General features: G+C 37.3%; 1 protein-coding gene across 3 annotated transcripts in view; it reads left to right on the top strand.

The window, feature by feature from the left end:
• Nucleotides 1-25040, top strand: part of RABGAP1L (RAB GTPase activating protein 1 like) — a 742996-nt gene that overhangs the window by 57368 nt on the left and 660588 nt on the right. For all 3 annotated transcript variants that reach the window (XM_067031217.1, XM_059046250.2, XM_059046252.2), the window contains exons 2-3: nt 23091-23261; nt 24700-24889. In XM_067031217.1, the coding sequence (XP_066887318.1) occupies nt 23124-23261; nt 24700-24889 (328 nt within the window). In that variant the 5' untranslated portion in view covers nt 23091-23123. The remainder of the gene's footprint in view (nt 1-23090; nt 23262-24699; nt 24890-25040) is intronic.

Raw genomic sequence — 25040 nt, 5'->3', positions numbered from 1 at the left:
AAAAAACCAACAAACATTTATCTGTACATGAGCTAATGGGTAGCTCTCAATTAGGCTAATATCATTTTACTAGAGTAGATTTAATCAGCTGGGGAGATTGGTGAAACTGCTTCCAGTGGTACAAGTTATGTTTTGAAGAATACAAATTTTATTATATCTAGTTTATATTACCTTAATAGTTCAAAGATTTAAATTTTCTATGTCTTTAAAATTTTTTTGTTTACTTGATCTTTCTGGGATTGAGATAGTGTTTGTTTCCCACTATTTGTTTTCGACTCAATTTGATCTTTGTATTCATTTTTCTGGCTGCACCTCACGGCATGTGGGATCTTGGTTACCCGGACCAGGGATTGAACCCATGCCCCCTGCAGTGGAAGCACAGAGTCTTAACCACTGGACCGCCAGGGAAGTCCTGATCCTTGTATTTCTAATAATTATGCTGCGGTGTTATTTGGTACATAAAATTTCAGCCATGTTCTCTTGTCCTTGTTGATTATATTTTGCATTTACATAAATGACCTTTTTGGAATATAGTGCAATGCCTTTTATCTTGAAAATAGATGAAAAATCTTTTCATTGTGTTCCCCATTCTGTCCCAGTCATCCATATAAATCTGAAGTCACTGTGACCATCACAATGAATGCCATTTTTTTTGACTCTGAAGGAGGGCCTCAGTTTGGTCACTAATTTTTGTTTTAATCTGCTCGTCCTTATGGTAGTTTATAGAAACTATTGTTTAGTTTTGACCTGTACTTTAGCCTTTCATCATTTATTTATTATTTAGGTGCCATGTAATGTGCTAGATGCTAAAGGAAATATAGGCTTTTGTTTTTGTGTTTTTATTTTTTTTAAACTTACTTTCCATATTATTATTACTTTGCTTTTTTCTTCCTTTTATTTTGGCAATTTCCAAACATATGCAAAATCAGGGCAAATGATATGTGTTCCTATGACCTTTTACCAACTTAGCAATTTTCAAATGATGGCAATCTAATTTCCCCTGTGCTTACCCCAGATTATATGAAACAAATCTCAGATATCATATCATTTAATTTGTAAATATTTCACTATGTATTGCTAAAAGATTAGGACTCCCTCAGAACAATACCACTATACTCACACTCTCAAAAATACAACAACGTCTTAATATGACTGACTCCCTAGTCAGTGTTCTCATTATTGTTGCATAAATGGGAAATTCGGTGAGGAGGTCTCTAACATTTTAACTTACTCGGTCTTCTACTTACCTCATTATATTATAAACCCCTGGAAGTTCTGTATAATGTCAAAATGTATGCTGGTTAGTTACCCAATGAAAGAAACCATCAATGTTCTCATCATGTCCCTTTAGAAACAAAGTCCTCATCAGGCAGGAGGGTACTAGATAGCTCTTTGGGTTTTAGGAACTTTAAATTTATTCATCTTGGACATTCATTCATTCATTCAGCAAATATTTACCTCTTTGCTACATGCCAGACATTCTTCTAGGTGCTTGGGTTACATCAAAGACTAAAACAAAGATCCTTGCCTTTGAAGATGCTGCATTCTAGTGGGAGAGAAAGACAATAAATGGTAAATATAATACAAAAGTGGAGTAGATTGTATGTTAGAAATTAAGTGTTCAGGAAAAAGAGTAAGTGGAGCAGGATAAAGGGGGATTGGAAGTTGTTGGTGGGGAAGCAGTGTTAAATAAAGTAATCAGGGTAAGTCAGGAAGATGAGATTTGAATGAAGGTATGAACAGGGGACTGAAAGTGTTAGCCAAGCAGACATCTGGGAGAAGAGTGTTCTGTTTTTGAACAACCAGAGCATGTGTGCCAGGGTTGTTTGAGAGAAAGTAAGGAGATCATTTTAGGTAGAGTTGAGTCAACAAGGTGGAGAATTGTAGGGAATAAGACACAAGGGTAAGGTAAGGTGGGGTGAGGGAAGTAGTGAGAAGGGGTAAGTTTGTAGTACAGGCAGGTAATGACTTTGAAGGTCATTTGGCTTTTATATGAGTGAAATGGGGGAGTGATTGGAGGGTTCTGATTGGAGGGTTCAGAGGACTGGTAAGAGCTAAATTAAAAGGATCATTCTGGCTGCTTTTGAAAATAGACCATAGAGGAGCAAGTAAAGATGCAGGGAGATTAGTTAGGAGGCTTTTAGAATAATCTAGGTAAGAGATGATGGTGCCTAAAACCTGGGTAGTGGCGGGGGAAGTGATGAGAAATGGACGATTCTGGATGTGATTTAAACATAGAGGCAAAGGAATTTGCTGACAGTATAGCTGTGAAATCAGAGGGAGGGAGGAAGAGAGAAAGATTGATGAAGGAGAGAAAGAGAAAGGAGTAGCATGACTCTAATATTTTTGGCTGGAGTAACTAGAAGGATGGAGTTGCCATCAATTAAGATGAGAAAGTCTACAGGAGGGTGGTGTGGGTTGACTGGTAGGTTGGTGGGGGAAAGACTGGAAGTATGATTTTTGAATGTGTTGAGTTTGAAATGTCTCTTGGATATACAGTTGGAGACCATCTTATAACTATGCCTATCACATAATAAGTGTTCAACATCAGTGACAACAATGAAAGTTTGTTAAAAAATTAACTGGGAGACTTCCCTTGTGGTACAGTGGTTATGAATCCGCCTGCCAGTGCAGGGGAAACAAGTTCGAGCCCTGGTCTGGGAAGATCCTGCATGCCACAGAGCAACTAAGCCCACGTGCCACAACTACTGAGCCTGTGCTCTAGAGCCTGCAAGCCACAACTACGGAGCCTGCGTGCCACAACTACTGAAGCCCGCGCGCCTAGAGCCCGTGCTCCACAACAAGAGAAGCCACTGCAGTGAGAAGCCCGAGCACCACAAAGAAGAGTAGCCCTCGCTCGCAGCAACTAGAGAAAGCCTGCACACATCAACGAAGACCCAACGCAGCCAAAAAGTAAATAAATTAATTTAAAAAAATTAACTGGATTCTGTGTGAATGGCATTGGAGACCCTGAGGCTCTAATATTCCATTCTTTACCTTCAGTATGGCAGCAAGTCTATTGTGGCTTGTAACCCAGGATTCAAAGGCATGACAGATATTAAGATGGAGATCGACATGCAGATTTAGCAGATTTAGTCAAATATTGGATTTCTGATGGTTTGTATTTTATCACACTTTTCCTGTTTAAAACATCAGAAAGCATTTTAAAAACATCCTTTAGGGGCTTCCCTGGTGGCGCACTGGTTGAGAGTCCGCCTGTCGATGCAGGGGACACGGGTTCGTGCCCCGGTCCGGGAAGATTCCACATGCCGCAGAGCAGCTAGGCCCGTGAGCCATGGCCGCTGAGCCTGTGCGTCCGGAGCCTGTGCTCTGCAACAGGAGAGGCCACAACAGTGAGAGGCCCGCGTTCCGCAAAAAAAAAAAAAAAAAAAAAAAAAAAAAAAAAAATCCTTTAGGCAGGGTATTCAACAGAAATGGTTATGAAGCCATTGAATAATTTGCTCTTCTAATGATATAAAGTATCCTTGAGTTTTGTTTGCCTTGTGAGAGTGAAAACTTGTAAAGTAGAAACCAGTACTAGAATAGTTTTTACTGTGAATTATTTTTCCATTGAATAGTGACTCAGTTTGTAGTTTACAGTTTCAACTCAGCAAGACCCTCTTCCCCTTTGCTTTAATAGACACATGACATGATATAATTTCATAGAAACTATGTACTTATGAAATTTTAATATTTAGGAAATATTAGCTTCTTCAAATTATTCTCGGTGTTTTATTTTTGTTTTTGTGCAACAGATTTCAAAGTCCTTTTTTTTAGTATTTCAAAACTTTTTTTCCCATTTCTTAACTTTCCCCATAAGCATCCTACTGAATCATTTTACAAAAAATTAGGAAGTAGTATGAAATGTATACTATTCCTTTGTTAGAAATTCTACCAAATCAGGGAAAAATGACTTTTCTTGAAACCTAGTTAATTTGAGGGATTTCCATGAATTCCAACTCTTTTATATGGATGACTAATTCTGTAGAACTAGGCAGATATAAATACCTACACACATACAAACGTACATTCACACTATAAGCCAAGAAGCTTTTGGGTTCTGTACGTTTAAATTTCTTCTCATGAGCTAGAAGGTGTTAAGTCAAGCATATCTTAAAAATACACAGTGTTCTAGTATACGTAGAAAGCTCTGTACTTCCAAAACAGAAGTCAGGTCTTTGCTTGTAAGCTTTAATAGAAAAAACCCACAAATCATTTGACTTAATTTCCTGAGTGGTGTTGATGCTTGGGCAGTGTCTTCTTGGGCAATGACTGAGTCTCCCCTGACTGCTGAGCTTGTGCGGATCAAATAGTCGAAGAGGGCAACAGGGAAACCCTTATTCTTTCCCTTAGCTTCAGGAACCATATCTGGTTGCCAAGTTCATGAAGTTTTGGTTACTACTTTGAGTCTTTGTATACTAGAGGCAACAAATTGGTCACGACCACTTCTTCTGTTAACTTAGTGCCAGTTATGTGGGAAATACATAGTAAACATTAATTCATTCCTTTTCCCTCTTAATTCTGCTTGGTGTTATATTTTGGTATACTTTCATAGAGTATATTATGTGAAGGCAGAAGAGATAATTGGATGAAAATGTTTGTAATAGTGTTATAGTTTCCAGCCCTTGGAAAGGTAATATGCTAGTAAATAGATTTCTTTACTGAGGATTTCTGAATTCTACTTCTGACTCTGTAAATTTTTAGAGAAATTATTTAATTTCTCTGTGCCTCAGGCTTTTCATCTATATTTGATTTATTCTTCATCTACAGATATATACAGAAAATATGGACTTCCCTGGATACAGTGGTTAAGACTTTGCCTTCCAATGCAGGGGGTACCAGTTCGATCCCTGATTGGGCAGCTAAGATCCTACATGTCTGTGGCCAAAAAACCAAAACATAAAACAGAAGCAATATTGTAACAAATTCAATAAAGAGTTTAAAATGGTCCACATCAAAAAAATCTTAAAAAAAAGAAAAGAAATTATGTGTAAATTTTTAGAACTTAAGAGATTTTGGAGATCAACTAGTCAAACCCCTTATTTTTCAGATAAAGAAACCAGTGTGTTCATAGAATTGCCTTTCCCATGGCAAGAAAGAGCTCAAGATTTCTGACTGTTATGTGCTTTGTGCAGCAGCACACAGCATATGAAGTATTAGGTGGTTTTACTAGACCAGCAGAAGGGGGGCTATAGTTAAGTGGACTCTAGTGTAGTTTATCATGTGATGGATTTTTTTCCTCTTGACCATATGTCTGTACCTGCTGGGCATAAAGCTGTTTATTAGTCTTAAGCCAAGTTTATGGAACACTGAACTGCTTAGCTGATAATCCTTGGTTTTCCAGGCAAAAAGTGACTATATAATGTATATAATTTTATCAGCCTTACTCTTGAATGAATTACATATGTAGTTACGGCAGAAAAACCAAGAGAAAAATCTAGAGTTAAAGTCAGTCTTCATTAGAATTTTTGATTTTATTTATTTTCAAAATATTTTTCATTTATATTGTTGCCTAGGAGATTTTGCTGAGTAGGCTTTTCTAAACTACAGTAGAATGCATGGGTCAAAGTTTTACACAGCTGAGTATACCTGGAGTTGAATATTAGTATTAGATGGGTAGCCTCTTGAAGTACATTTTAATTCAGTGGAATATAAATGATAATTATAGAAACAACTAGATTTTTTAGGTAATAGTTGAAGAAGTATATTCTTTTTTTTTTTTTCAGTACGTGGGCCTCTCACTGTTGTGGCCTCTCCTGTTGCACAGGCTCCAGACCCGCAGGCTCAGCGGCCATGGCTCACGGGCCTAGCCGCTCTGCGGCATGTGGGATATTCCCTGACCGGGGCATGAACCCCTGTCCCCTGCATCAGCAGGTGGACTTTCAACCACTGTGCCACCAGGGAAGCCCTGAAAATAGTATAATAATGCTGAAGAAAGTTAAAAATAGTAGGTCACTGAATTAGCTATTACGATGCTATGGAACAATGCTGGAATGTTTGATGGCTTATGAAAACAAACATTTAGTTTTTAACTCATGGTTCTGTGGGTCTGGGAGGGAGACTCTTCCGGCTGTAGATTGGATCCAGGTCTTTTTCTTACGTTGCATTTTGGGGTCATTGGCTTCGTGGTACATGTTCTTCTCATGATAGATGGCAGAAACTCAGGGGACCAAGCCAAAAAACTCAAGTACGTTTGAAGTCCTGCTCAAATTTTGTTTATTGATATTCATTGACCAAAGCAGTTTACATGGCTAAGCCCAAACTTATTTGGGCAGGGAAATATTTTGCTTCACTTACTCTAACTGGAGATAGTACCAAGTAAACATGTCAAGAGGCATAAATGTACAAGTCTGTAATAGGGAGGAAGTAAAAAATTGGTAACAGTAATCTGATCTACCACAGACACCCACACATCTCACCTTCCTAATATAAATTCTTAAAGATTTTTTCCTATATTGCAGTCTGTTTTTATGACATAGGAATATTATGTAGCAATAATCATAATGTGCTTACCATTTAAAATTCTTCTTTGTCCTATGATGGCTTCCTATTTTGGTTATAAAACATTTTTCTATTGCCTTTTAAACCACGCTTTGACTGTAAGTACTTGTATTATCCTTTTTTTTTCTATAATTATTTCAAGTAATTGTTTTATCTACTTTTTTTTCTTTCTTTCATCACATTCACTGTACTGTTGATCTAGGTAATTATTGTCAGCTTTTCAGATTCTCTTGTCTTCTTCACCTAGATTTCTGTTTTCACAAATACTATATGAAACCATATGGCCATCTGCAACCTATTAAAATATATCTTGTACATCTTTTTGCTAGCGTATAATTATGTTAGGACTTATTAGACTTAACATGACAGAAACGCAATTTAAGCATGCTTATTCAAAAAGAATTTATAGGAAGGGATATGGGTTAATTGGTCTAGTTTGGATTCAGTGCCTACCTTTGGATCTGTTTAGCCAAAGGGTTGAGGTTTCTATAAAAGCCGTGTGATTTGAGTAGAGGGAAAGCATATGCTCAGAAAAAAAGGTTTGGAGAGTATGCTGGACAAATAGAAACAGGTATCCACCAAAGTAAAGTGAACTAATAAGGTCCTTCTGTGCCTTGAATCAGGGCAGGGACACACTTGCATATATACATACATATTGGTGTGGCTCTTGCCTGAGAACTAGAATAGTGGATGGACTATTTAGTAAAAAGAGGTCATGGTAGTTTTTTCTAGGACTGACTCAATTCTTCAAAGCACAGAAGAATTATGGTTGGTAAATGATGTTTTAAATTATTCATGTCTGTTTTCTTTTTGTAAATTAAGCATATTTCCTGTTTCCACTTTTGTAATGGGCCTACTATAGTCATTCTAATTTCCATGCCCTGGTTATCCTCCCAGCATATCCAATTTTGACTCACACTCATATTTTCAGTTTTCTATTTTAGTTTGAGTCACTTGAAAATGAATAGGTACAAGCACATAATCTAAAAGCAAGGAGTAGGCTAACCACATTTGGCACAGAAAGAAATTGGACCATGTATACAGCGATTTTATAGTTTTGAATGTGTTTGGTTATTTTAGGTTTGTTTTGAATGTGTTTGGTTATTTTGGGAAGAAGATAGCTTCCAATTAGACCTTGCTGAATGTTGTTATACTGTTTCTTGTACATGTGAAAATTGTAGTTTTAGGCCACCAAGTTAGATGTTAATTTAGATATCATATTGTTCATTTGACAAAAATGACATGGCATTGAATTAAGAAATAAAAACTATTTTAATAGAATTAATACAATTACTATAGGTGTGGGAGATAAGTGTGTGTTTAAGTGATTTAAGTCAGTTAATTTATTGAGTTCCTTTGGGTTTGGAGCAGGGGAGAAGGAAGATGGATAGAAGAAACATTTATCAGATTTTCTGGAGCACTGCTTAGTTTCCTTATTCTCATATACTGTTAAAATGCTGTAAAAATAAAAATGTTTATGCCTAGACTGTAGTTCCCAGTATTGGTGTTTTTTTTCTTCTTCTGTGCCTGAAGAAACATAAAAATCCTTTGTCAGATTTTACATTATAATTTTTGGGTTATAATAGGGCAGACTTTGAACAAAATGCTTTTAAAAGCAGCTTTGCTTTTGTGCGCTGCTCTGTTTTACATGCTGAGTTGAAATGGATGTATTAGTCTTGAGTTCACAGAACAGTGAGCTCCATGTTATTTAAAAGACTCCTGAAAATTTTTCAACTGCTATTTCTTTTGATTTGATGTAATAGCAGATCCCCATATATAAAGAGAAAGTAACATTTTGCTTAGCATTCTGCGTAATCATAGACTTAGGTTATATTTTGAATTGACTTGTTGGAATGGAATTCTTCTACACATCACATAGAATGAGAATCTTAAGATTAAGTGCCTTTAGAATCCATTCAGTACAACTTCCTACCTGATGCAGGAGTCCAGCCTGCTATGTCCAAAATAATTGACTTGTTTATTGAGCCCATACTGTGTGTAGGCACTGTGCTGGGGATGTGTTGGTGAATAAAATAAAAATAGACATGGTCCCTGTTCTTGTGTAGATAGTTTAGCTTGTAGTTGAGTGCTCAGTCTGTTTATTCAGTCTCAACAAGTAATTTTTTGAATCTAAGTACTGAAATTGGAAAGAATCGACATTCTTAGCAGTATTGAGTTTTCCAATCTGTGAATGTTGAGTATCTCTCCATCTATTTAGATCTTCTTTAATTTCTTTCATTAGTGTTTTGTAGATTTCTACTTACAAATAGATCCTATAGATATTTTGTTAGATTTTTACATAAATATTTCATTTTTTGGTGCTATTGTAAATGCTGTTGCTTTAAAAAAAAAAACCTAAAATTTCTGGGCTTCCCTGGTGGTGCAGAGGTTGCGAGTCTGCCTGCCGATGCAGGGGACACGGGTTTGTGCCCCGGTCTGGGAAGATCCCACATGCCGTGGAGCGGCTGGGTCCGTGAGCCATGGCCGCTGAGCGTGTGCTTCCGGAGCCTGTGCTCCGCAACGGGAGAGGCCACAACAGTGAGAGGCCTGCGTACCACAAAAAAAAAAAAAAGAAAAAGAAAAAAACCCACTAAATTTCCCATTGTTTATTGTTTGTATGTGGGGAAGAGATTGGCTTTTGTGTGTTGCCCTTGTATCTAAGGTTTTTTTTGGTAGATTCTGTGGGATTTTCTGCATAGATAATTATGTAATCTGTGAATAAAGACAGTTTTATTTCTTCCTTTTCAATCTTTATAACCTTTATTTCTTATGATATTGAATCACAGGTGAGAGAGGGGCATCATTGTGTGGTTCCGAGTCTTAAGGGAAAGTGTCCAGTCTCTTCAGTCTCTCACAATTAAGTATAATGTTAGCTATAGGTTTTTTTGTAGATATTCTTTACCAAGTTGAGGAAGTTCCATCAATTGCTAGTTTACTGAGAGTTTTTATAATGAATGGGTGTTGCATTTTGTCAAATGCATTTTCTGCATCAATTGACATGATCATGATTTTACTTTAGCTTATTGATGTTTGATTACATTGATTAATTTTTGAGTCAGTCTTGCATCCCTGGGGTATAATTCTTTTTATACATTGTTGGAGATGATTTTATAATATTTTGTATATAGTTTTCTTGTAATCTGGTTTTGGTATTAGGGTAATGCTGGCCTCATAGAATGAGTTAGGAAGTATTTCCTCTCCTGTTTTCTGGAAGAGATTACGGAGAATTGATACTATTTATTCCTTAAATATTTGGTGGAATTAACCAGTGAAGCCATCGGTGTCTGGTACTTTCTTTTTTGGAAGCTTATTAATTATTGTTGGTTAAATTTATTTAAAAGTATAGAGCTATTCAGGTTATCTATTTTTCCTGGTGTGAAGTTTGGTACTTTATGTCTTTCAAGGGACTGGTCGTGTTCATCTAAGTCACCAAATTTGTGGGCATAGAATTGCTTGTAGTATTCCTTTATTATCCTGTTAATGTCCAGGGGATTGGTAGTGATGACCTTCTTTCATTTTTTATATTGGTAATTTGTGTATTCTCTTTTTCTTGCTTAGCCTGGCTAGACTATTTATCAATTTTATTTATCTTTTTAAAGAACTATCTTTTGGTTTTGATTTTTTAATTTTTGGTATTTTCTTGTTTCAATTTCATTGATTTCTGTTATATTTTTTCTTTCTTTTAATATGCTCTCTTTTTTTTTTTTAGTTTCCTAAGGTTCCTAAGGAAGCATACGTTTTTTAAAATAATTTTAGGTGTTTTTTTCTTTCCTAGTATATGCATTCAATGCAACATATTTCTAAGTACTGCTTTCACTGCATCCCACAACCTTTGATAAACTGTATTTTCATTTTTATTTAGTTCAAAGTATTTAAAAATTTTCCTGAGTCATCTTCTTTGACTCATGATTATTTAGAAGTGTCATTTCATTTCCAAATATTTGGGAATTTCCAAGCTATCTGTTACAGATTCTAGCTTAATTCTACTATGGTTTGACAATATTTATACGGTTTTAATTTTTAAAAATTTACCAAGGTATGTTTTATGGCCCAGAATATGGTCTCCCTTGGTGACTGTTCTCTGTGAGAAAGTATATTCTTTTCTTGTTAGATTAGTATTTTGTAAACGTCAATTAGATCAAGTTGACTGATAGTGCTATTCAGGTCATCTATATCTTTGTTAATTTTCTGCCTGCTTGATCTGTCAATCTCAGATAGGGGTGTTGAAGTCTCCAAGTATAATAGTGGATTTGTCTGTTTCTCCTTTTAGTTCTATCAGTTTTTGCCTCAAGTACTTTAATTCTCTGTTCTTAGGTGGATACTCATTTCAGTTTCTTGTGTTTTCTTGGAAAATTGACCCTCTTATTATTATATAATACCCCTCTTTATCTCTGATCATCTTTCTAGTTCTGAAGTCTGCTTTGTCTAAAATCAATATAGTTATTCCAGCTTTCTCTTTTTTTTGAATTTTGGAAATTTCTTTATTATTACTTATTATTAAGTACCAACTAAATATGCAAAAAATTTGAAGCCACCTTTCCACAACCCACTCTCCCCTCTCACACCCAAATTCCACACTTAGCTTCCAGCAATTTGTCAAAATTATCATTTAAGTGTTTCTTCCAGTTTATGGCTCCAGCAGCTTCTGCTGCAGGTAAACATCTCAGTTGCTGTCTCTCTCTTGCTTGCCCCCCAATTTGGAATGGCAGTTTGTCCTGTGACCTCAGTTCTCTGATGGATCCAAGAAAAGCTATTGATTTTCAGTTTGTCCAACCTTTTCTTGTTGTAGGGAAGGGAGTGATGACTTCCAGGCTCTTTAGCTAATACCAAAAGTTGAATTACTTGTCTTTTTATTAATGACTTGTAAGAGTTCCTCATATAATCTGGATACTAGACCCTCATCAGATATATGACTTGCAAATATTTTCTCATCCTGTGGATTTTATTTTTACTATCTTCATGGTATCATTTTCAGCACATTTTAAGTTTTGGCGTAGTCCAGTTTAACTACTTTTTTCTTTTGCCACTTGTGCTTTTGATGTCATATCAGAAACCATTCTTAACCCAAGGACATGAAGATTTACTCCTATGTTTTCTTCTAACAGTTTTATAGTTTTAGTTCTTATATTTAGGTCTGTGATCCATTTTGATTTAAGTTTTGTGTATGGTGTGAGGTTGGGGTCCAACTTCATTCTTTTGCATGTGGATATCTAATTGTCCCAATACCCTTTATTGAAAAGACTATTCTTTCCATATATTTTTTTTAACATCTTTATTGGAGTATAATTGTTTTACAATAGTGTGTTAGTTTTTCCTTTACAACAAACTGAATCAGTTATACATATACATATGTTCCCATATCTCTTCCCTCTTGCATCACCCTCTCTCCCACCCTCCCTATCCCACCCCTCTAGGTGGTCACAAAGCACAGAGGTGATCTCCCTGTGCTATGCAGCAGCTTCCCACTAGCTATCTAATTTACATTTGATAGTGTGTATATGTCCCTGCCACTCTCTCACTTCGTCTCAGCCCACCCTTCCCCCTCCCCATATCCTCAAGTCCATGCTCGAGTAAGTCTGTGTTTTATTCCCGTCCTACCACTAATCTCTTCATGACATTTTTTTCCCTTAGAGTCCATATATATGTGTTAGCATACGGTATTTGTTTTTCTCCTTCTGACTTACTTCATTCTGAATGACAGACTCCAGGTCCATCCACCTCATTATAAATAACTCAGTTTCATTTCTTTTTATGGCTGAGTAATATTCCATTGTATATATGTGCCACATCTTCTTTATCCATTCATCTGTTGATGGACACTTAGGTTGCTTCCATGTCCTGGCTATTGTAAATAGAGCTGCAATGAACATTTTGGTACATGAGTCTTTCTGAATTATGGTTTTCTCAGGGTATATGCCCAGTAGTGGGATTGCTGGGTCGTATGGTAGTTCTATTTGTAGTTTTTTAAGGAACCTCCATACTGTTCTCCATAGCGGCTGTATCAATTTACATTCCCACCAGCAGTGCAAGAGGGTTCCCTTTTCTCCACACCCTCTCCAGCATTTATTGTTTCTAGAGTTTTTGATGATGGCCAATCTGACCGGTGTGAGATGATATCTCATTGTAGTTTTGATTTGCATTTCTCTAATGATTAATGAGGTTGAGCATTCTTTCATGTGTTTGCTAGCAATCTGTATATCTTCTTGGGAGAAATGTCTATTTAGTTCTTCTGCCCATTTTTGGATTGGGTTGTTTGTTTATTGGTATTGAGCTGCATGAGTTGCTTATAAATTTTGGAAATTAATCCTTTGTCAGTTGCTTCATTTGCAAATATTTTCTCCCATTCTGAGGGTTGTCTTTTGGTCTTGTTTATGGTATCCTTTGCTGTGCAAAAGCTTTTAAGTTTCATTAGGTCCCATTTGTTTATTTGTGTTTTTATTTCCATTTCTCTAGGAGATGGGTCAAAAAGGATCTTGCTGTGATATATGTCATATAGTGTTCTGCCTATGTTTTCCTCTAAGAGTTTGATAGTGTCTGGCCTTACATTTAGGTCTTTAACCCATTTTGAGTTTATTTTTGTGTGTGGTGTTAGGGAGTGTTCTAATTTCATACTTTTACATGTAGCTGTCCAGTTTTCCCAGCACCACTTATTGAAGAGGCTGTCTTTTCTCCACTGTATATCCTTCCCTCCTTTATCAAAGATAAGGGGACCATATGTGTATGGGTTTATCTCTGGGCTCTCTATCCTGTTCCATTGATCTATATTTCTGTTTTTGTGCCAGTACCATATTGTCTTGATTACTGTAGCCTTGTAGTAGAGTCTGAAGTCAGGGAGCCTAATTCCTCCAGCTCCATTTCTCGTTCTCAAGATTGCTTTGGCTATTCGGGGTCTTTTGTGTTTCCATACAAATTGTGAAATTTTTTGTTCTAGTTCTGTAAAAAATGCCAGTGGTAATTTGATAGGGATTGCATTGAATCTGTAGATTGCTTTGGGTAGTATAGTCATTTTCACAATGTTGATTCTTCCAATCCAAGAACATGGTATATTTCTCCACCTATTTGTATCATCTTTAATTTCTTTCATAAGTGTCTTATAGTTTTCTGCATACAAGTCTTTTGTCTCCTTAGGTAGGTTTATTCCTAGATATTTTATTCGTTTTGTTGCAATGGTAAATGGGAGTGTTTTCTTAATTTCACTCTCAGATTTTTCATCATTAGTGTATAAGAATGCCAGAGATGTCTGTGCATTAATTTTGTATCCTGCAACTTTACCAAATTCATTGATTAGCTCTAGTAGTTTTCTGGTAGCATCCTTAGGATTCTCTATGTATAGTATCATGTCATCTGCAAACAGTGACAGCTTTACTTCTTCTTTTCCTATTTGGATTCCTTTTATTTCTTTTTCTTCTCTGATTGCTGTGGCTAGAACTTCCAAAACTATGTTGAATAAGAGTGGTGAGAGTGGGCAACCTTGTCTTGTTCCTGATCTTAGTGGAAATGGTTTCAGTTTTTCACCATTGAGAACGATGCTAGCTGTGGGTTTGTCATATATGGCCTTTATTATGTTGAGGAAACTTCCCTATATGCCTACTTTCTGCATGGTTTTTATCATAAATGAGTGTTGAATTTTGTCAAAAGCTTTCTCTGCATCTATTGAGATGATCATATGTTTTTTCTCCTTCAGTTTGTTGATATGGTGTATCACGTTGATTGATTTGCATATATTGAAGAATCCTTGCATTCCTGGGATAAACCCCACTTGATCATGGTGTATGATCCTTTTAATGTGCTGTTGGATTCTGTTTGCTAATATTTTGTTGAGGATTTTTGCATCTATGTTCATCAGTGATATTGGCCTGTAGTTTTCTTTCTTTGTGACGTCTTTGTCTGGTTTTGGTATCAGGGTGATGTTGGCCTCATAGAATGAGTTTGGGAGTGTTCCTCCCTCTGCTATCTGTTGGAAGAGTTTGAGAAGGATAGGTGTTAGCTCTTCTCTAAATGTTTGATAGAATTCGCCTGTGAAGCCATCTGGTCCTGGGCTTTTGTTTGCTGGAAGATTTTTAATCACAGTTTCAATTTCAGTGCTTGTGATTGGTCTGTTCAAATTTTCTATTTCTTCCTGGTTCAGTCTCGGCAGGTTGTGCATTTCTAAGAATTTGTCCATTTCTTCCAGGTTGTCCATTTTATTGGCATACAGTTGCTTGTAGTAATCTCTAATAATCCTTTGTATTTCTGCAGTGTCAGTTGTTACATCTCCTTTTTCATTTCTAATTCTATTGATTTGAGTCTTCTCCCTTTTATTCTTGATGAGTCTGGCTAATGGTTTATCAATTTTATTTATCTTTTCAAAGAACCAGCTTTTAGTTTTATTGATCTTTGCTATTGTTTCCTTCACTTCTTTTTCATTTATTTCTGATCTGATCTTTATGATTTCTTTCCTTCTGCTAAATTTGGGGTTTTTTTGTTCTTCTTTCTCTAATTGCTTTAAGTGCAAAGTTAGGTTGTTTATTTGAGATGTTTCCTGTTTCTTAAGGTATGATTGTATTGCTATAAACTTGCCTCTTAGAACTGCTTTTGCTGTATCCCATAGGTTCTGGGTCGTTGTGTCTCCATTGTCATTTGTTTCTAAGTATTTTTTGATTTCCTCTTTGATTTCTTCAGTGATCACTTCGTTATTAAGTAGTGTATTGTTTAGCCTCCATGTGTTTGTATTTTTTACAGATCTTTTCCTGTAATTGATATCTAGTCTCATAGCGTTGTGGTCGGAAAAGATACTTGATACGATTTCAATTTTCTTAAATTTGCCAAGGCTAGATTTGTGACCCAATATATGATCCATCCTGGAGAATGTTCCATGAGCACTTGAGAAAAATGTGTATTCTGTTGTTTTTGGATGGAATGTCCTATAAATATCAATTAAGTCCATCTTGTGTAATGTATCATTTAAAGCTTGTGTTTCCTTATTTGTTTTCATTTTGGATGATCTGTCCATTGGTGAAAGTGGGGTGTTAAAGTCCCCCATTATAATTGTGTTACTGTCGATTTCCCCTTTTAAGGCTGTTAGTATTTGCCTTATGTATTGAGGTGCTCCTATGTTGGGTGCATAAATATTTACAATTGTTATATCTTCTTCATGGATCGATCCCTTGATCATTATGTAGTGTCCTTCTTTGTCTCTTGTAATAGTCTTTATTTTAAAGTCTATTTTGTCTGATATGAGAATTGCTACTCCAGCTTTCTTCTGATTTCCATTTGCATGGAATATCTTTTTCCATCCCCTTACTTTCAGTCTGTATGTGTCCCTAGGTCTGAAGTGGGTCTCTTGTAGACAGCATATATACAGGTCTTGTTTTTGTATCCATTCAGCCAGTCTGTGTCTTTTGGTGGGAGCATTTAATCCATTTACATTTAAGGTAATTATCGATATGTATGTTCCTATTACCATTTACTTAATTGTTTCGGGTTGTTCTTGTAGGTCTTTTCCTTCTCTTGTGTTTCTTGCCTAGAGAAGTTCCTTTAGGATTTGTTGTAGAGCTGGTTTGGTGGTGCTGAACTCTCTCAGCTTTTGCTTGTCTGTAAAGGTTTTAATTTCTCCATCAAATCTGAATGAGATCCTTGCTGGGTAGAGTCATCTTGGTTGTAGGTTTTTTTCCTTCATCACTTTAAATATGTCCTGCCACTCCCTTCTGGCTTGTAGAGTTTCTGCTGAAAGATCAGATGTTAGCCTTATGGGGATTCCCTTGTGTGTTATTTGTTGTTTTTCCCTTGCTGCTTTTAATATGTTTTCTTTGTATTTAATTTTTGACAGTTTGATTATTATGTGTCTTGGCGTGTTTCTCTTTGGGTTTATCCTGTATGGAACTCTCTGTGCTTCCTGGACTTGATTGATTATTTCCTTTCCTATATTAGGGAAGTTTTCAACTATAATCTCTTCAAATATTTTCTCAGTCCCTTTCTTTTTCTCTTCTTCTTCTGGGACCCCTATAATTCGAATGTTGGTGCGTTTAATGTTGTCCCAGAGGTCTCTGAGACTGTCCTCAGTTCTTTTCATTCTTTTTTCTTTCTTCTGCTCTGCAGTAGTTATTTCCACTATTTTATCTTCCAGGTCACTTATCTGTCCTTCTGCCTCAGTTATTCTGCTATTGATCCCATCGAGAGTATTTTTAATTTCATTTATTGTGTTGCTCATCGTTTCTTGCTTCCTCTTTATTTCTTCTAGGTCCCTGTTAACTGTTTCTTGCAAATTGTCTATTTTATTTCCAAGATTTTGCATCATCTTCACCATCATTATTCTAAATTCTCTTTCAGGTAGATTGGCTATTACCTCTTCATCTGTTAGGTCTGGTGTGTTTTTATCGTGCTCCTTCATCTGTTGTGTGTTTTTCTGTCTTCTCATTTCGCTTATCTTACTGTGTTTGGGGTATCCTTTTTGCACGCTGCAGGTTTGTAGTTCCTGTTGTTTTTGGTGGCTGTCCCCAGTGGCTAAGGTTGGTTCAGTGGGTTGAGTAGATTCCCTGGTTGGGGGGACTAGTGCCTCTGTTCTGGTGGATGAGGCTGGATCTTGTCTTTCTGATGGGCAGGTCCTCGTCTGGTGGTGTGTTTGGGGATGTTGGTTACCTTATTATGATTTTAGGCAGCCTCTCTGCTAATGGATGGGGCTGTAGACCTGTCTTGCTCTTTGTTGGGGATAGGGTGTCCAGCACTGTTCTTTGCTGGTCCTTGATTGAAGCTGGGTCTTGGTGTTGAGATGGAGATCTCTGGGAGATTTTCGCCATCTGATATTACGTGGAGCTGGGAGGTCTCTTGTGGACTAGTGTCTTGAGGTTGGTTCTCCCACCTCAGGGACACCGCCCTGGTGCCTGGCTGGGGCGCCAAGAACCTTTAATCCACACGGCTCAAAATAAAAGGTAGAATAAATAGAAAGGAAAGAAAAGGAAGGAAGGAGGGAGGGAGGGAAGGAAGGAAGAAAGGAAGGAAGAAATGAAGGAAGGAAGCAAGAAAGGAAGGAAGGAAGGTGCAGAGGAAGAAAGGGAGGAAGGAAGAGAGGAAGGGAGGAAAGAAGGGGGGAAGGAAAGGAGAAAGGAGGGAAGGAGGGAAGAAAGGAAGGAAGAAAGGAAGAAAGAAAGGGAGAAGACAGAGTAGTATAAAGTATAGTTATTAAAATAAAAAATAATTATTAAGAAGAAAAATTTCCTTTTAAAAAAAAACCAAAAAACAACAACAACAAAAAAACAGAAAAATGGGTCGGTCTAACCCTAGGACAAATGGTGAAAGCAAAGCTATACAGACAAAATCTCACACAGCAGCACACACATACACACTCACAAAAAGAAAAAAAAAGGGAAAATAATAGTATACCTTGCTCCCAAAGTCCACCTCCTCAACTTGGGATGATTCGTTGTCTATTCAGGTTTTCAACAGCTGCAGGGCACTTAAAGTTGATTGTGGAGCTTTAATCCGCCGCTTCTGAGGCTGCTGGGAGAGACCTCCCCCTCTCCTCTCTGTTCACACAGCTCCTGGGGTTCAGCTTTGGACTTGGTCCCGCCTCTGCGTGTAGGTTGTCCGAGTGCGACTGCCCTTCGCTCAGACAGGACGATGTTAAAGGAGCAGTTGATTCGGGGGCTCCAGCTCACTCAGGCTGGGGGGAGGGAGTGGCACGGGGGTGGGGCGAGTCCGCGGCGGCAGAGGCCGACGTGACGCTGCACAGGCCCAAGGCGCGCCGTGCGTTCTCCCAGGGAAGCTGTCCCTGGATCCCGGGACCCCGGCAGTGGCGGGCCACACGGGCTCCCGGGAGGGCCGGTGTGGAGAGTGACCTGCACTCGCACACAGGCTTCTTGGTGGTGGCAGCAGCAACCTTAGCGTCCGACACCCGTCTCTACTGTCCGTGCCGACAGACGCGGCTCGCGCCCGTTTCTGGAGTTCCTCTACACGGTGCTCTTAATCCCCTCACCTCACACCCGAGGAAGCAAAGAGGCAAGAAAAAGTCTCTTGTCTCTTCGGCAGCTCCGCGCCCGCCCCTGGGGCTCCTTCAAGCGGCGCACTTAATCCCCTCTCCTCGCGCCCAGGCAGCAAAGAGGGAGGAAAAGGTCTCTTGCCTCTTCTGCAGCTCCAGACTTCTCCCGAACTCCCTCCCGGCCAGCCGTGGCGCACTAGCCCCCTTCAAGCTGTCTTCACTCTGCCAACTCCAGACCTTTCCCTGGGATCCGACTGAAGCCCGAGCCTCAGCTCCCGGCCCCGCCCGCCCCGGCAGGCGAGCAGACAAGCTCTCGGGCTGGTGAGTGCCGGTCGGCACCGATCCTCTGTGCGGGAATCTCTCCGCTTTGCCCTCCGCACCCCTGTGGCTGAGCTGTCCTCTGCGGCTCCGGAGCTTCCCCCTCCGGCGCCCGCAGTCTCCGCCCGCGAAGGGGCCTCTAGTGTGTGGGAGTCTTTCCTCCTTCACGGCTCCCTCCCACTGGCGTAGGTCCCGTCCCTATTCTTTTGTCCCTGTTTATTCTTTTTTCTTTTGCCCTACCCAGATATGTGGGGAGTTTCTTGCCTTTGGGGAGGTCTGAGGTCTTCTGCCAGCGTTCGGTGGGTGTTCTATAGGAGAAGTTCCACGTGTAGATGTATTTCTGATGTCTCTGTGAGGAGGAAGGAGATCTCTGCGTCTTACTCTTCCGCCATCTTTAAGCCGTCTCTAAATTGCTTTTTGTTCTTTCCATATTTAAATCTTATTACTTGCCTGTGGAAATATTTTAAAGTATGACTTCGCATTTTCAGATTTTGTGTTTGTGTGCAAATTTGATAAACATGTCATCTCTATATTGAGGTTCAAAGCAATCTTCAGTCCAATAAAGTAGTATTAGGTAAACTTCTAAAAGTATCCATAAGGCCCTTCAAGGCAGAGTTTTTATGGTTGTATGAGAGCTGTCTTAATTTTGAGTAGAATGAGAAGTGGTGAGCTGTGTTCTGGAGAGGTCACAAAATTACATATGGTAAACTAATAGTTTTCTTGTTAGCATGGCAGAATATCTGACATTCTCTTGGGCTAAAGAAAACCTCTATTATAAATGGACATCTTATTTGAATTGAGCAACCATTAGTATTCATTCACATGCTAATTCAGAATTAACTATAAGTGTAAATATCACTTATCTAAGAAGAATGTTTTGGTTGAAGAGATAGATAAGTTTTGAAGGAGAGGTGTGGGGAAAGTTCAGTACGCAGAGTGATGTTCTATTGATACCAACCCTGGATCTCAAGAACAGATGAGGAGACTTTAAGAGACAGTATAATGTAGTGCTTTAGAGCATGTACTCTGAAGTCAGACTACCTAGTTTGAATACTGGCTCCACATTTGGTAGTTGTGAGAACTTTACCCTGATTGGAGCTTTTAACATTTTTTTCAACACATTTGTTAAATATCTACTATGTACTAGACACTAATGTAGGAATGGGATATTCCCTGGTGAACAAAACAGAGTTGGGATTGGGGAGGGAGTATATTTAGATAGCCTTGACATCAGGGGTGGCCTCAGGCTTCTCTGCCTTTCCTGTCTATATTTCATCTCACACTAACTAGAGTTGACCTTTGAACAACATGGGTTTGAACTGTCTGGGTCTGCTTATACACAGATTTTTTTCAATAAATACTATAATACTACACAATCTGTGGTTGGTTGAAGCCACAGGTGAGGAATCAAGGATATAGAGGGCCAGCTATGGTACTTGAGCATCTGTGGATTTTGGTGTCTGTGGTGGTTCCTAGAACCAATTCTCCATGGATACTGAGGGACAACTGTATTCTTACCCCCATACTCATTGTTATGTAGCTATTATAGCCTCCTTTCTGTTCCTCAGTAAACCTTTTCTTACATCATGGCTTTTGTATTTGCAATTTCTTCTACTTGAAGTTCTTTCTCCCTAATTCTTTCCATGATTTGCTTATTCTTATTAAATCCAAATGTCAACTGAATCCATATTGTTCCCTGCCCCTTCTCATCGTCTTTTCCAGTATGTGATCCTAGTTAATTTTCTTCTGTATTATTTATCACATCCATAAGAATGTTAGTTCTAAGAAGACTGGGCCTACGTTCATCTCACTAATCATTTAGTCTGCAGTTCCCATTACAGTTTCTGTCACATAGTAGGGACTCATTAAATATTTGTTGAGTGGACGAAACAAAGCTGATACCTGTAGGAGTCAGCCATATGAAGGTAGGAGATAAGAGCTAAGACCCTAAAGTGGGAAAAAACTTTCTATGACTAAAGAGCTGTAATGATAAGTGACAGAGGCAAGGGTGTGTCAGGCCTTTAAGTCCTGGCAAGGAGTTTGGATTTTATTTGAATTTTAGTGAAAAGATTTTAGTCTGGAGTTTTAATGTAATCCACATTACTTTCCAAAAGATTTCTTTGGCTGTTCTGTGAAGAATAGATTAGGGAGAAGACTGGAGGTAGGAGATGGGTTAGGAGACTTTTATAGTAGATGAGATCATAGCTTAGATTAGGTTGGTAAAGTGGATGTGGAGAAAGATGGGGATAGATGTGGGATTTATTTTGGAAGTGGGGCTGACATAACTTGGTAATGAGAGGAATGAAGAAGTAGAGATGCATCAAGGATGATAACCAGATTTTTTGTTTGAGCAACTTGGTGGAAGGTGGTGTTCTTTACTGAAATGGGAAATCTGAACAAGGAGCAGCTTTGGAGGGGACATTAGGAATTCCATGTGGGTCACATTTTAAGATACTGATAAGAATTCCACATGGAAACATCAAATAAAGAGTTGGATTCCAAATCAGGAGTTTAGAGGAGACGTTTGGGTTAGGATAGAAATTTGGGAGACTTTCAGCTTATAGATGCTATTTAAATCCATGGCAATGAGAGATATTACTTAGCATGTGTGGCAAGGAATCAGAAAAAAAACGCTCGGGACTTGAACTTGGGGAATTTCCAACATTTAGAGGTCAAGTAGAGGAGTGGCAACTGAGAAAGATTTGGAGGATTGGCCACAGAAAGAACACCTGGAATATGTGATGTCTTGGCAATCAAGGATTCATGGGGTAGCCTGAAGGGTAAAAACATGGCTTCTAACACATACTGCATTTTCAGAAACATATAATATGCAAAATGAGAAAAACCTTTAGAGGACAGATGAATGTGCTTGAAGGGTTTTAAAAAGGAAGGATGTTTATATGCCTAACAAATAAATGAAGGCTAGCTAATTACACCGGCCTTGGAGCATGCAGTAATTATTCTTTGTTTTGATATTATTAGAAACTTTGGTTTTTGATAACGTTAGGAGGTAATTTTTTAAAGTGTAGCTTGAAGGGGGAAGTTATTATTAATTTTTTTTTTCTGAGAGTAATGGTGTTAGTGTCACCTAATGGCAAAATGAGATATTGCAGCCATATTTATATGAGGCAGTGAACAAAATAACCTAATTAGAAAGAGAAAAAGAACACTTCTGGAGGAATTTTTGGCTTGAAGCAGACTTACCTTGGTTACAAGGTCCTGCGTTCTTCAGCACTGGTCTACTTGTCCTACCTCTCTGTCACATTACCCCTTTGGTCACTGAGCAGATTGGTTAATATACAGTTCTTTTTTATCTTCCAGGTTTCAGCTCAAATATTTCCCTTTCAGAGAGTCCTTTCCTACCACCTTACTTAAAGTTGTCCGTGTATTCGTTACAGCTACTCTTTGTTACATTAGGCTTGTTGTATTTTCTTCATAGCCTGAGAATGATTTGGGATTACCTTACTTGCTTGTTTCCTCACTAGACGTAAGCTCCACGAGAGGAGGCAACTTGTTTGCCTTATTTGCTCATGTAACCACAGTTGTGAGTACACTGACTGTTATATAGTGTACATGTTCAGTTAAAATTAGTTGTGTGAATATTTGAATTTCTGGAAGTGATAGAGAATGTTGGGTTTCTATGGTGTAAAGTAGAGATCTATCCAGAAAACAGAATCACACTGTATTTGATTACTGCTGCATGAATGCAATGTGAAAGCTTTGCTCCCCTCACCTCCCCTGCTTTTTTTGCCTCCTGTAGATAAGTGGCTACATGTCTGGAAAAGAAAAGATACCTGGCTTAGGGTGTTGAATTCTATGTTAATCAGTCAACTTAAGTGACACAGAAAAAATATTTTAAGGTACAATACTTAGTCTTGAGGAGATAAGTTTTTGCAGACATTTAGGTTTAGTTATAAAGTAATTTCAGTGAATGTATTTTTGTTTGTGTATGAATTTGTAGATATGTCTAGCTTATTTATTTATTATTTATTTTTCTATTTTTTAAAAAGAACAAAAAGTATTTCTAGGAGAAATATGTAGAGTGCCAAATAGTAGTAAATACTTTTAGTTGAGATATGGTCAGGTTTGTGTTGTTTTTCAGGGAACAATATGGTTCTTTTAGCTTGGAAACTCAGGGTACATTTCCATTATGTGGCCCAGCCCAAGAAGGTAGCCTCCCTAGTTTTGAGATAATTATCGAGCCAGCAGAATTCTTCCTTGCATGAACCAATTTTAAAGGCCAAAGATTGATCAGGTACTTAATAGTTCATGTTTTTATTCACTAATTTTTGTTCTTACTCCTTGTGATTTTGACCAGGTGGATGTGGGAAGAGAGGTTTGCAGCACTGAAATGGAGGTCAGAGCTTCATTACAGAAGATTAGTGGGTCATCGGATTCTGTGACTACACTGAACAGTGAAGAATTTGTTTTGGTTCCTCAGCATGCAGATGATACTTCTACAAAAGATGATGAAAAACCTGAACTGAAGGTATTTTTCCCTTTTCTACAAATGATATTATTTTAAATTATTATTATTATTTTTAACTAGGTGAAACTTAGGAGATATATAAAATCCAAAGGTTTTTCTTGAGTACTGACCTCGAGACTAGAATCAGTGTTTGATTTATCCAGAGGCTAATTATTTGGTTTGTGTATTTTTAAAGTTTTTGCTTTCGGTTTTTTATCTTTTAATTTATAATTCAGAAAGAAGGAATAGGAGGGAAAAAAGAAGAGAAAGGATAATTGGCAAGTTAGACTTAATGGTTAAACCTTACATAAATTTAATTTATCTGGATAATTTTGTCTCTCTTACTGCTGCTGGGTTTTAAAAATTAATTATATAAATATGTAGTTATGTATTATTTTCACTTGAGAGACTTTTCTTTATGATTTTTATGTTTTAAGTCAGCTGGTAACATTCAAGTATGTGATTTAACACTTGTCTGAATATTTTTGAAGTATATGTTTTATAATTTTAGCAGTTGAGTTTTTATTTGGATGTGGTCCTTTTTCATTTTTATGTTGCCTTTCCTAACTAAAAAAGAACCAAACAAACCCAGGTATACATGTATGGGAATTGCATAACCACCCTCTAGAAATAGGAAGAGAGAAATTAGCCAAAAATGCTGTATATTATTTATGACTTTAATATTAATTATATCAAAGGTATGTTAATCTAATAAAATCAATCTAATAAAATTTTATAAAAATTAAATTATTATGTACTCATTTTACATTATGTTGAGGATATATATATTTATAATTTTATTAATCAATGGAGTTCTTTAAATTTATTCAAATATCTGTATTTAAATAAACAGCTATTTAAATTCATTTAACTCTGTATTTTCATATTAATGTGTTTAAGGCATTTATTTACTTAGGCTTTGTGTCTCACTTGCTTTTAAGAAAAAGATGAGTCAACTTAAGTGTAAGGAAATTAGCAATACTCCTTGACAGCTCAAGGAAAATGTTTAAAGGAGTCAGAAATATGTTTATGCTCTGATAGCAAAAAATATGACCTTTTAAATGATATCAATGCTACATGTTATCTATTTAAATGTATCCATTTTCCTCTTTAAAACACATAAATTTAGGTTTACCCAGTTTTTAGAATACGTTTCTAAAAGAGAAAAAGAAAATATCTGTAAATAAGATCTTAGATCAGATATAGTTGGAAACTGCCTGGTTTGTTTCTGAAGAATCCTTTTCTGATACTAATAATCCTCTAATTTAGTTGAGTTTATAACTCAGGATTTTGTATATATATAATGAAATTAGGTACAGCTGTATAAATTCTTGGTATTCAGTAACTATATTTAAATTTAAATATTTAGATTGTTTAAATTTCTTCTAGAAATGAAATATTTTCATTAAGTTCCAGAACCACGTTATGATTGAAATGAATTGTCTTGCTTTGTCTGTAGATAGTTTCTAATGGTGATGAACAACTGGAAAAAGCCATGGAAGAGATTTTGAGAGATTCTGAGAAAGGGCAAAGCAGCTTTCTTGTTGATTGTCCGAGTTCCAGTGAGATTTCAGACCATTCATTTGGAGATGTGGCCAGCCAAATAAATAAGCCATCTCTTCAATTAATTTTGGATCCGTCGAATACAGGTACTGTATTGAACTCTTAGAAACTATAATAGAAATGGGATAAAGTGATAATGAAAATTTTAAGATGAATATTAGAAAATTTTATTAGCTTCATTTTCTAAGATCAAGGCCAGCAGCTTTTCAGTTCCCACTTTGGTTCTTATGTTTCTGT

This window comes from Kogia breviceps, chromosome 1 (assembly GCF_026419965.1).
Source record: "Kogia breviceps isolate mKogBre1 chromosome 1, mKogBre1 haplotype 1, whole genome shotgun sequence".
NCBI classification, from domain to species: domain Eukaryota; kingdom Metazoa; phylum Chordata; class Mammalia; order Artiodactyla; family Physeteridae; genus Kogia; species Kogia breviceps.
This window is presented reverse-complemented; position numbering and strand designations above follow the sequence as displayed.